The sequence below is a fragment of the Xenopus tropicalis genome, chromosome 4 (assembly GCF_000004195.4).
Source record: "Xenopus tropicalis strain Nigerian chromosome 4, UCB_Xtro_10.0, whole genome shotgun sequence".
Taxonomy (NCBI): Eukaryota; Metazoa; Chordata; class Amphibia; order Anura; family Pipidae; genus Xenopus; species Xenopus tropicalis.
In genome coordinates, this window is record NC_030680.2 from 122,036,126 (window position 1) to 122,048,990 (window position 12,865).

Genomic DNA, 12,865 nt, shown 5'->3' on the forward strand with positions numbered 1-12,865 from the left:
CAGGTTTTTATGCAACCAAACTTGCCCCCCAGGAAAACAAAAATAACCACCTGCTTTGAGGCCAATGGAAACAACATCCAAGGGGTTGGTGAGCAACATGTTGCTCCAGAGCCACTGGTTGGAGATCACTGGATTATACCATAGCTCCTATAGAATACTGCAATGACTACATGGAAGGACACACATAAAATCCTATATGAGATGTTATAGCAATCCCCATAATAAAATAAGGGTACCATTACAAGATATTGCAAGGTGATTGCATTTGACTAATCCACATGACCTGGTGACCCTTATAAATAAGGAGTTCCATGACCATATACAAGGTCAAAGACCCAGGTACTCTGAGGTGACTTCTAATATCCCTATTTTTTACAATAGCGAGTACATTAATCCCTATATATTCTCAAACTCAAATGTGCTCATTTTAAGGCTACAACATGCATCTTTGCAGTCTTTACATTCACATACAACATATCTTGGTCCTTACCCATCTTCTGTCTCATTGATAATATCACAGACCTCCATGTTAAGACCCCAGTCTTCTGAACGAAGGGATCCATCAGTGGCTTTTTCTGAAAGACAAAAATTAATTGTGTTGATGAACAAGGGCACTTTTGTGAAATAACAAAATGCAACAAGCAGAGGCTTGGCTATATATTCAGTGAGGTTTAGTTGTCTATCTTACATGCTCTTAATAAACAAGCCACCATATTTAGATATCTTAGGTCAAGGTGGGAGTGACCAGCTAGTTTCCTTCTGTCAGGGTTCTCATATATACAGTATATATAATATATATCATATATAACACAGTTCAAATGCTGGCACTGATGTTTAAGAGGAATATCAGTGCCTGGGTTCAGTCCAAAGATAGTTCCCACAATGTAAAGGAACCCGCACTCACAGGACTTATAATGCAGCAAAAGTGATTTTTATTGTGGAGCACACAAACATTTCGGCTAACACAATAGCCTTTGTCAACGACCCCTAAGATTAGCTTCTCAACCGCTGCCCAGAGCACATTGAGCATGTGTAGTGTCACTGACACTTTTCAAGATAGGGAGCTTCTGTGACAAGTTTGAAGTCCTGGATCAATGCTGCTATTGAGATGCTGAAACTTTAGGCTGGTGCAGTAACTACAGTATATAAAATATGGCATTTTAGCCATATGTATTTTTATGGTTTAGTTCTTCTTTAAGGAATAATTTTCTAGGAGTAGTCTCCCTCTGCTACAGCACACCTGACTTGTCCCCTCCCCTTTCTTGTCTTCTCTTTCTCATAAAATGTAAGCTCTTTGAGGTAACGATTTAACTCTAACTGAACTGAAAATCCTAGCACTTGTGTAATTACTCTGACTGTTTCATTTACATTAACTACAACCATTTTAGTGTTTATACTGTATTACGTTTTATTGTGTTTATGATTGCCACTGTTTCATTTATATCAACTGTGGCCCTCATTGTGTTTAAACTTTGCCAGGATTTTATTTATATAGCAATGCATACATTTGTAGTGTTGTTTAAATACAACAAAGCTAATAAATAATGTAATAATAAGTTGTTCTCTTTGCATATTTACTACTCCTGTAATATAAGAGCTAATGCCCTCTCTGCCCTTCCGTAAATGCAGTACTGAACAGAGGGTGAATACACAATATAAAAACACACAGCACCCAGCCAAGAACATTCCTTTCCCTGATTCAGACCAGATCCAAGTTATATAATTAGATGCATCCAGGACTCCTGGTCGCCTGCAACTGAATTCAAATGAAACTTCTGTAAGTCAGAAAGCCTTACATTCCCAAATCTCCCTTGTCAACGTTGGGAAAGGACTACATGGCTCATGCATTGGTATTTTTTAAAAACTACCAGTTAATTGGCTAGGTAGACATTTTGGCCCCATGTGTGGACAAATAAGTTCCTGGCTGGTCTGGAGTTGCCAGATAAAGTTGCTCATGTGAGGCCAGCTTTATTGTGTTAAAATATCACCATATAAACCATACGATCCATGTAAAAACCAAGAAATCAACATATCTCCAGTACTAACTGGACTACAACCAAAATATTCACTAGTAGTTGTGTTGAGCAGCAAAACTGAAAAACTGTTAACCACGTAGCAGAAACCAACAGAAGCCTAAAACCTTTAGCTCTTATTAATTATATTCAGGGAGACTGATCAGAGCTGATTGGCTGCTACGGGATACATTTGGCTTATAATTATTCTAGTTTTATGAGTTCCTAATATTTGCTGAAGTGATGCAGTCTTGTGTATCCCTATCCTACTCCAACAATGCATTTTTTGGGCCAAGTGAAATGTACAAATGTCTATGTTGTTATTCATGCAGTAAGAATGTACATGTTTTTTCTTCAGACTCCTAATGCATCCTAAATGCACTTTAGTAAGTGTGTAGGAGGAGATGGCAAACTGATGCAAAAAACAAACAGTATTTCTGTGCTCAGTTTTGCTAGTAATCATTTTACAATGTCTGAAAGCAACACATTACGTAAGAGAGATTATGGCTCGTTCTGAAAGGAGAACATTCTTGCTGGTACCATGTGACTGTCGTGCCTTCATAGAAATAGAATTGTCAACAAAATGATTCAGCACTCACACACACACACACACAAATATATTATATACGGTATATATATTGTGATATGCCGTCTGCCTGTACATGTAATTTCTGGGGGAAATTAGCTATGGTAGGCAGGTAAGCAGAGCATCTGGAGCAAGGAGACAGGGACACCACTTCTTCAGGCAATAACACAGGTTTATTTGGGCAAACTCTTCCCAACATAATGATAACAGGAACACAGTTCATCAGCGGTTTCAACAAACTTATTCAAAATTTGTCCCCTCTCTGGGACTCACAATGAATTTTTACATTCCATGGTGACCTGCAGGGCCCCTGGGGCAGGAGCCCTGGTGGGCCCTGCACCCCTCAGTCCGACCCTGAAGACAGCTGTGTTTTCTAAACACACTGTTACAATATATATTACATATATACATATAGTGGTGCTGTAAGTTTGGGAACCCTTTAAAATTTTCTATATATTTATATGAATGTGACCTAAAACATCATCTGATTCTCAAACAAGTCCTAAAAGTAGATGGTAAAAATCTAAACAAAAAATTGCTATAGTTGGTCAAGTATTTATTGAAAAAAATAAACATCATAACTGAAACTAATCATTTGTGGTAACTGTTGATCAGTCCTGCACATCGACTCAAAGGAACTTTAGCCCATTCCTCCATACAGAACAGCTTCAGCTCTTGGATGTTGCTGGTTTTCCTCACATGAACCATTCACTTTAGGTCTTTCCACAGTATTTCAATTGGATTAATATGAGGACTAATTAATGTGTGACTTGGACATTCCAGCACATCCACTTTATTCTTCATCAACCATTCTTTAGTAAAACAACATGTGGGTTAGGATCGTTGTCTCTCTGCACAGTCTCTCTCCCACAGTCTCTTGAGATTCAGTTCACGGACAGATGTCTTGACATTTTCCTTTCTCTGGTATAGTTCAGATGGCAAGCTGTCCAGGCCCACATGTAGCAAAACAGACCAAAACCAGAACACTCCCACCACCATGTTTCACAGATGGGATAAGGTTCTTATGCTGGAATGCAATGTTTTTGTTTCTCCAAATGTAATGAACTTCATTGAGCCAAAAAGCTCTATTTTAGCTTCATCCGTCCAAAAACATTATTCCAGTTCCTTTTGGTTTGTCTACATGATCATTAGCAAACTGTACACGGTCAGCAATATTTTTGCTACCCTGCCATACACACCATTGCTGTTCAGTGTTCTCCTGATGCTGGACACAAGAACATCAATATTCGCCAGTTGCTTTTAAGTTACCCTGAGTTCTTCTCAGACTATTAGATGCCTTGCAGTTGGAGTTATCTTTAATGGTCGATCACTTCTGGGTAGGGTAACAACCCTAGGGGTGAGGTGGCCAGCCGGGTTGCCTAGGGCACCCAGCTTGGCATGTCACTGCACTGTATATAACACACAGTATTCAATTTCTCTATAATCATATGGGACAAAACGGAGGCCTAAATGTGAGCAGTCATAACAGCCATGTATGTGTGTATATCTTCATTTATAAAGCGCTACTTATGTACGCAGCGCTGTACAGTAGATGAAATAATGTGAAAGAACAACTGCTTTATTTATTTCGGTGCAAGGCCAGTCACACCCACAATTGTGTGAGCAGCCAGCTGGAATTCTTTGCATACTTCTATGGTAGACAAGGGTAAAGGTGTCCAAACACTGACAAATATTCATTCTTATACAATACAATTGTACAATTGGCTTTTCTATTGTCATGCTCATTCAGACCAACAGCCAAAACAACTGAAACCGCAAACTATAGGAAGCACTTAGGAGAATATTACGTCCATCGGAACTGGTTTCGGATAAGGTGCAAGAGCAAAGCCAAAGATTATGCTGGTATCAAAAAGATTGAACAGCAGAATGACAGATGTGTCTAGGAAAATCAGACCTTATTGTAAAAAAGAAAAACAAAGGGCTGCTGCAGACTCCCCACAATTCAACCAAGCATTGCTTATTTTGAATATTAGACATACTGTTGGGTCTCCTCAGGGTGCAAGCCTAAGATTAGCATCTTTTATCTCAATGAAAGCAAAATGGCAGCAGACAGGATCCAATATAATATTATTTACTGGTATGCAATAAAAGGCAAAGAATGGACAAACAGCACCACTGCTTGTCTGATGTGTTTCAGGTGGCTCTGCCCTTAAAGGAGAAGGAACGTTAATCACCCCCCCATAAGAATGTGTGATCTGAGCTACTGAAAGTACATAGACCGAGCTTAAATGGCAGCTGCTATCTTAAACAAACAGAGGGAGCTTCTAGGGCTGTTTACTCAGGTATGGTAAAGCTTTCTACAGAATAAATATAGCATTCTAGGTGGCACATTGTGGCTAATCTATTGGAAGTAAAATGCCAAAATGACTTTCCTTCTCCTTCAATTATAGGCATAAGCAGCTTATTTCAAGGAATTGTTAGAGTCCCTAAACTTTCTGGTAAGCCCATTTTTTCCAGATTTTGTATTAGTACTAGGCACAATGTCACTGGCTAGGCAGGAGGGTTGGGACTCAAGTGGCCGTTGGATTTGTGGACAATATTTTCAGCTGTCGTACAAGTATTTGGATCATTTAGTTCAAAGTATTGAAATGACTGGCAGTTATCTGAATAGGCCAGAACAGACATGTACATGATTGCTTTATTACAAGTTCCCATTCAATAATATATCTTACAAGTGGTAAAAAAAAAAGTTTATCCATTGCTACACATGAGCAGCTGCCAACAGAAATGAACAATAAATACAGTTAGAATGTTACATATTAGAAACTGAGCTATCCATGTGCTCCTGGCACAAATAGTGCCCAAACCTGTAAGTACAGCATGGCATTCCTACTAATGGACCTGCCATCAGTGATGTGTTTAAACAGAAAATAGTCCAATGTGAAAATTTAGGGTGAAACCCACATGTCACTCATGGATACCATTAATATAAATAACAAGCTGTCTGGCCGTGTTTAGGTGCTTCTTTGGGAGCAGAGAATGTGCCTCATGTGCCTCACTTTCTAACATGTAAACACTTAAATATATTTATTGTTAGGCCCCCTCAAAGTACAATAAGTAAAAAATGTTTTTGGCTGAACCATCACTGACACAATGGCCAATGGCTATAATGCCACTTATGCACACATGCAACCAAAAGCCACTGTGCTAGTTACACAACCCACACATTTCAAAGTCTGTGGTTTGAAATTTGAACTCACATTATTGCATATGGCTGCACTTAGAAACCAATTTAAGTAATGTCTGTTAAGGTTTACCACTTTGGAGCAACTGAGACTGCTCACACTGATATGATTAATCCTAGATATACAGATAAGGCTTTCTGCATAGACTAGCCAGTATTTTTCAGGAAAATAAAATAAATTATACTAATTATGAGCTAAACTGTCTGTTTACAGGAAGACTACACCCACTGCATGATGCCAACTATTCAAGCGTATGTGCCTCCTACCAATAAGCCCTGTTCCCCCATACCTGATCTCTATAAGCAAAGCTGCACAGTGGGGTTGGAAAGCACCATGTTTGGCCTTGTCACTTCCCTTTATTGGCTTCCCAGTGTTGATCCCCAAGCAGGAGAATGTGGAGTAGAAGCCATTCTCATCCTGGATTCCACTGCACATGCTCCATGTCGGCATTTGACCCAGGAAGCCAGAAACTGGAGGGGGGCCCACGAGGAGAGGAGATAAGCATCTAAATTTTTTCCACATTGGTGCATGCAGAGTAGGAAGGCATCTTCTGGTTCCTACCAATTTGTGTTTACCTCTTTTAGATAAATGGCGCTTTGTGTTGCTACAAGAAAACTTCAATGAATAACAAAAGTCAAAATGTGTGTTTTAGACAGGGTACTGCCACTACCTCCTATAAAGCCGTCGCTTATGCGCTCTACATTTTGGGTACTTTTTAGGGGAAGGGCTCTACTGTAAGCATTTTTGCTTTGTGAGTATGAAACTCACAAGTGGGCAGGTTGAAATCAATTTGTAGCCAGAGTATTAGAATGTAGTTTTAATTTCTACAGGCAACTGTAATTAGAAGAGAAACATTGTGAAAAAGCACTTCTATGGAAAACAAAGATCATAAATCCAATTTATTTCCACTCTTAACAGGATAATGATTGAACCCACTTGAATTAAAATATCAACATTTTGCTGCTGATGAAAAACATTCTCTTCCTTCTTTATCCATCTCAGTAATGTTATACCTACAGATGAGTGGATATATTGTACACATACAATTTTAAGGTGGTATGTATTTATTTATATAGCACCACAAATGTACGCAGTGCGTTAAAAGGCGTAAACACATACAGCGGTATAGTTATTATAAATTAGACAGTAAAAGTAAATAACTATATGTTTAAGTGTTAGGTGATGCACAGTTTAGGGCTCTGGCACACGTGGAGATTAGTCGCCCGTGACAAATCTCCCGTGTCTCGGGCGACTAATCTCCCCTGATTGCCATCCCACCGGCGAAAATGTAAGTCGCCGGTGGGATGGCACACGCTGCGCAGGCGATTTCGGCAATCCCAGAAGTTGCCTCGCGAGGCATTTTCGGCGATTTGCCGAAATCGCGCCGCCGCGTGTGCCATCCCACCGGCGACTTACATTGTTGCCGGTGGGATGGCAACTGGCGGCAACTCAGGGAGATTAGTCGCCCGCGAACAGGGAGATTTGTCGCGGGTGACTAATCTCCCCGTGTGCCAGAGCCCTTAGATGAGACCACTACTCTGAAGAGCTTACAATTCATTAGGAAGAAGAGGCTGCGTGCCATTAGCCTTAGGGTGGGAAAGTGGCAGGGCAAAAACCTTAAAGGAAAAGTGATACTAAAATGTTTTAAGTAAAAAAATCTATTCTACCCTGCACCAATAATTGCCCTTTCCTGCAAACCACTTAGTATTTTGAATGCTTTATTAGAAAATACCTACTACAACTTTGCTTCCGGTCATTTGAAATAAGGCGATACGGCGAAGGAAGGAGCAGCATCCACTATGCGACGATCGATTGATCGAGCCTAGCCTTCCTTCTGTATAGGAAGGAGTTGTGGTACAGGGTAGAATAGATTTTTTACTTAAAAAATTTTAGTGTTACTTTTCCTTTAAAGGACAAGGAAAGTCAAAATCTATGAAGCACACTATTAAATAGTACTACTATTGCTATGTAAAAATGCTATATTTCTGGCTTGCCTAATGAAAGATTTACAGAGATACACATGCTAGAAACTACATACTTGTTGCAGTGAACGGCGCCGCCAACTTGTCCAGCATGCCTGTGCTGAAAAGCACAACCCCCCCCTCTGATCCCAGTTGGCTCACAAACCCATATCCCCCACCCCCTGCTGTGATCCCCGCATTTGGCTCACAAACCACGACTACCCCCCCTTCTTATCACAGCGCCGGGCGGCTCACAAACCACCACTAGCGCTGCCACCCCCCCCCCCTTTTATCCCAGCACCGGCCGGCTCACAAACCACCACTAGTGCTACCACCGCCGCCGCCCCTCCCCCCGCTTTTATCCCAGCACCGGCCGGCTCACAAACTCACAAACAAATTGCTACTGCAGCCGCCCCCAACTCCGCCCCCCCCCCCGGTCGCCGATTATAATATTTAGGGCAGGGGTACAAGACCCGGTATCTAATGAGGGGACCTGTTGGCTGCTCGCCAACGTCATACTGTGCGTTAGTGAGAGGGTAGCCTAAAGCATATTACAGCACAGACTTACACTGGCACTGAATTGGGCTCCCCGCACCTGCCGCCTCGCTTCTTGCTTCTCCTCCTGCCAGCTGTCCTGGTCTGCGTCGCCATAGCAACCAGACGCTCCAGATGTGTGCGCATGCGCCACCTACAGTCCCAAGTCGCCAAGTCTGGGGAGGAGCGTTGCATTATGGGAATCTTCTCTACCCAGCTCAGCGCTTTTTTTTCCTGTTTGCTTTCTGATCTTCTGAACAGGTGAAATATGGGGAGACTTAAGGGCACTATTGAGACAACTGAAGGTATCCCTGCAGCTTGAGATTAACTCTTTATTAGCCTTTCCTTCTCATTTAAGAATAAGGAAAAGTCCATCATAAGCCCTATTTATTGCTCTCATGTTGAGCCAAGTGTATACTGACACTAAGGGGCACATTCATCAAAGTACTACTGGTCCAAATACAAAAAAAAATGAGTATTTTATTTTTAAAGGTTACAACTTTTTCATACATTTGCGCAACTTTTTCGTACTTTGCAACAAAATTGGATTGTCACGCTGAGTACGAAAGTTTTGGATTCATTCAAGCTTCGGTTTCGTGACTTTCCTTGGGCCGGGTTGGAGCTGCACAGTGCTATTGAGTTCTATGGGAGGCTTCCAAAATCATGCACAGAAGGATCAAAGTCAGAAAGGTTTTCCTGCATTATATGATCATTCAAATACGAAAAAAAAAATCGTACTTTTCGGCCATTATATGATCAGATACGATTTTTTCGTATTTTGAAACACAAATTTTTCATACTTTAAAAAGACAATACAAAAAAAAATTGAATTTTTAAACGTACGAAAATCGTAGTTTGATAAATCTGCCCCTTAGATATGGTCTACTACCTAAATCCTTTGCAATACCCTACTTAAACTGGGAGTCTGAACAGTGACAGGGCTTAAAAAAAAAAAAACATATATGCCCCTAATCTCTTAATAATATTACCATGTTCCTATAAAATGTATTAGGTACTGCTGCATGGGTTTCACCGTAATATAGTGAAATGGACCATTATAACAGGAGCACAAACAAGTTGTTGTAAGTAGAAAATAACTGAAGCTTTCCGCTAAGTTTTTATCCGGAACAGGAAACCATGTGCCCTATAGCCATTTAAATTCCACCAAATAAAATTTTAAATATTGTTTCCTTTCTGTGACACTGGACGCAATGCTCTTATTATAACATTCTAAGCTAACTCAGCAGAGAATGACTACGCTCACACTAAACATGCCCCACACCCCAAGGTGGGTCCCTGTGCACTTCTTGTGAAATACCAAGCTGCTATGGGACTGGTTTTGCAACCTAAATAAGCTCAGCCCAAGTGAGAAGCTGAAACTGGTATGCCCTGCTGGGGAATAACCAATGTGCAGTGTGGAGTGCATGTGGGCGAGAGACAGAACTTAAGAAGGAACTTACTGCCTTACATGCTTCTGAAGTTACCCCCATGCATCCAACTCTTGGATCTTTTGGCAAAACCCTCTCTGTTTCTTGCTAAAACCATAGCTTCCTTGTGGAATTCAGCCTCTCAAGTAACTTTAATAACTGCATGTATGCAATGTTCCATCAGCAATGCACATACACAACTTTTTGGGTGACTGCGATCACAAAGAAATTAGTGCAAAAACACATAAGTATTACTTGCTTGGACCTATCACTCCACCCATGAAATACATTTTTCAAGCACAACGCCAAAAATAAAAGATATACATATACATAAAATGTAATGGTTATTATGTGCATTATACAATTTCTTTATAGCAATGACTCGCTGTTAACCCTGTGATGTAAATTTTGAACGCTATGTAACAATCTGAACTTGTTTTACCCCCTCCTTGTCGTCTGTCCCCTCGTTTACATATAAGAAAATCAATAAAGAAAGATTATTGAAAAAAAAAAAGATCAGTGGATCCTTATATAGTCACATGTTCTGTGCAGTGTTTTACTGGTATGTCACTTTGTATTAAGAGTCACAATTATACAATAAAAAGGACAGGAACTAATTAACACATATAAAATGTATGTACCATTCCCATCTACAGACATTTTCAATGGTTTAGCCCTCTATGGCAGGGCAGTCCTAGGAGGATGAGGGGCCAAGGGAAAGCTATTCAATGTAGGGCCTTTATATTGATGGAAGTGATTCTGCAATCAGCGTCCCACCGTTCTTCTCAAGCACAGAGAGGTTGCTCATATTAGCCACCCCATAAGAATGGCTCGGGCCATAGCAAGTCCATGTTATCATAATATGGAGGCTGGCTGGGGGAGCAATTTTATTTTGATCTCCTGACTTTCATCTTATCCAAGTTATCTACTCTAGAAGAGTGAAGGTGAAAACACACTGAGCTACTAGCCGTGACAAGTAGCTGCTAATAGTAGCTCTGTGTGTCTTCACCCTAAAGCAGGACAAAATAAATGCTCAGCTACATTTTTGCTCATGCCTTTGAAAAGCAGCACAACAAGAAGCACAACTTTTATTATTGTAGTGCCTTTAAAGTGAATGGTTATACTGAAATAGCATTTATGCTGGGTAATAAAGTACATAGAGAGATGAATGCAAAAGGGCAAAGTAAAGGTGACAAAGTGCAAGCAACTATGAGTATATGAGTGATGTTGTAACACTGACAGTGTTGGGCTGGGATGACAGGGGCCCACCAGAAAACCCTAGACCATGGGCCCATTCTCCAAACTATTTTTCGTCCACCCCTCACTCAACCTCTATATTTTCCTAGTCTTTTATCTTAACATATTATTATCTATTCTTCTTTATATTTAGTTTCTGTGTTCCCATAAAGAAATAGGGAATGACCATAAATTAGGCCAAATGGTAAGAGCCAGGAGGGCCGACTGACACCTGGGCCCACGGGAGTTTTCCTGGTATCCCTGTGGGCCAGTCCGACACTACACTGACGAATTCAAATTACAAAAAACATCAGTGTTACATCAACTGTAACGACCTATATCATTACTACTATAGAGATGCTGAAACTTTAAGCCAGTGCAGTCAGTTTATAATATAAAATATGGCATTTCTAGCCATATTCATTTTTAGGGTTTAGTTTTCCTTTAAGGGCTAAATGACATTCATGACATTATAATTTAGCTCCATGCTTCAGACTGCACTCATTTGTCTGCAGGATTTTTTCATGTGTTCAGTTTGTATATTTTAAGTGTTCATTTAGGCAGGATCCCTTCAATATCCACAAATAGACCAAACGGCTGGAGGACAGAGGGCCAGATACAGTTTTTACAAACTAAAACGGCACAGTGTGCAGTGACAGAGTAAAGGATACTGGGTTAGAAGAGTCTAGACAAAATTGTGGAAGCATACATTCTTACTGCTGGAAAATTGAGCAGTTTGTAGCAGGCATCTATGGCTGCCCCCGTCAGGAATGTAACCAGATACATACACCCAGCACATGAACTTGCACTATGTCCAGAAGGATCTCAAGTGAGATGTGAAAAGCAACATGAGTCAGGAAACACATCAGGCCAGCTGACAAACCAGCCACAATATCCCCTGGTAAATACAAGAAGCACATACATGGTTTTATTTTTCTTTTTAAATGCTCTCTATTTAAATGTAAACACATGACAATTTCAGTAGATCTACAATTAGATCACTATTTGCTGTGCAGAAAAGGTGCCGAGGGATAAGTCTCCGCTGAGGCTGGAGAGTAATGAGCAGTGACATATCTAGGGACCATATAACTCTGTAAACATAGTCAGGATTGATTTCATAATTTATCTGAACCTAAAACAAACGCAGGATGCACCGCGTGTATAGAACGATTATTATTGCTGTTAACATGTATTTATAAAACATGTATTTATAAAACGCCAACATACTTCTCATCTGTGTGTGAAAATCCTGCGTGTGCCGTCACTTCTATGCCTGTTTAATTATTTTTGCACAGGCACCCAGGTAGTATCACCTCATATGGTGTGCAGCATCTAAGCATTTATATATATATATATATATATATATATATATATATATATATATATATATATATATAGTAGTTCTTCTGAAGTAGATGCACAACTTTTACTAGTGCAACATAACAGTACATTATATATAAATGGATACATAACACTTTCATTTTTATGGCTCTTACTGGTTCTTTATTGAGCTATAATAGCTCTATGGAAAAAAAACTTCCACACTGCTCATGTATTCATTTATTTATTTTCCATGTCCAGAAAACCCAAGGTCCCAAGCATTTTGGATAATATATCCTATACCTTTAAATCATTCAAAATAATTACTTACTGAATATTATAAAATTGCTTTGAAATACATTTTCTTTCATTATGCAAAAAAACAGTTTTTTTGTTGTAGGTTTAGGATGCATCAAAGAAAATCTTGTTGGGAGTTCTGCAATAGAAAATACTAAATTGCACTGATGGGCTTTCCAGTGCCATAAAGGACAAGGCAATGCAAAATATAATGTTTTGCCTAATAAAAGAAACCAAAATTCTAAGCAGCTTTGCAATATACATTTATTACAAGTTTGTAATGGTT

At 39.9% G+C, this 12,865-nt stretch overlaps 1 protein-coding gene across 1 annotated transcript in view; it reads right to left on the reverse strand.

Moving 5' to 3' along the window:
• Positions 1-12,865, reverse strand: part of tom1 (target of myb1 membrane trafficking protein) — a 56,819-nt gene that overhangs the window by 41,456 nt on the left and 2,498 nt on the right. The window contains exon 2 of the mRNA NM_001016770.2: positions 491-575. Within this exon, the coding sequence (NP_001016770.1) occupies positions 491-575 (85 nt within the window). The remainder of the gene's footprint in view (positions 1-490; positions 576-12,865) is intronic.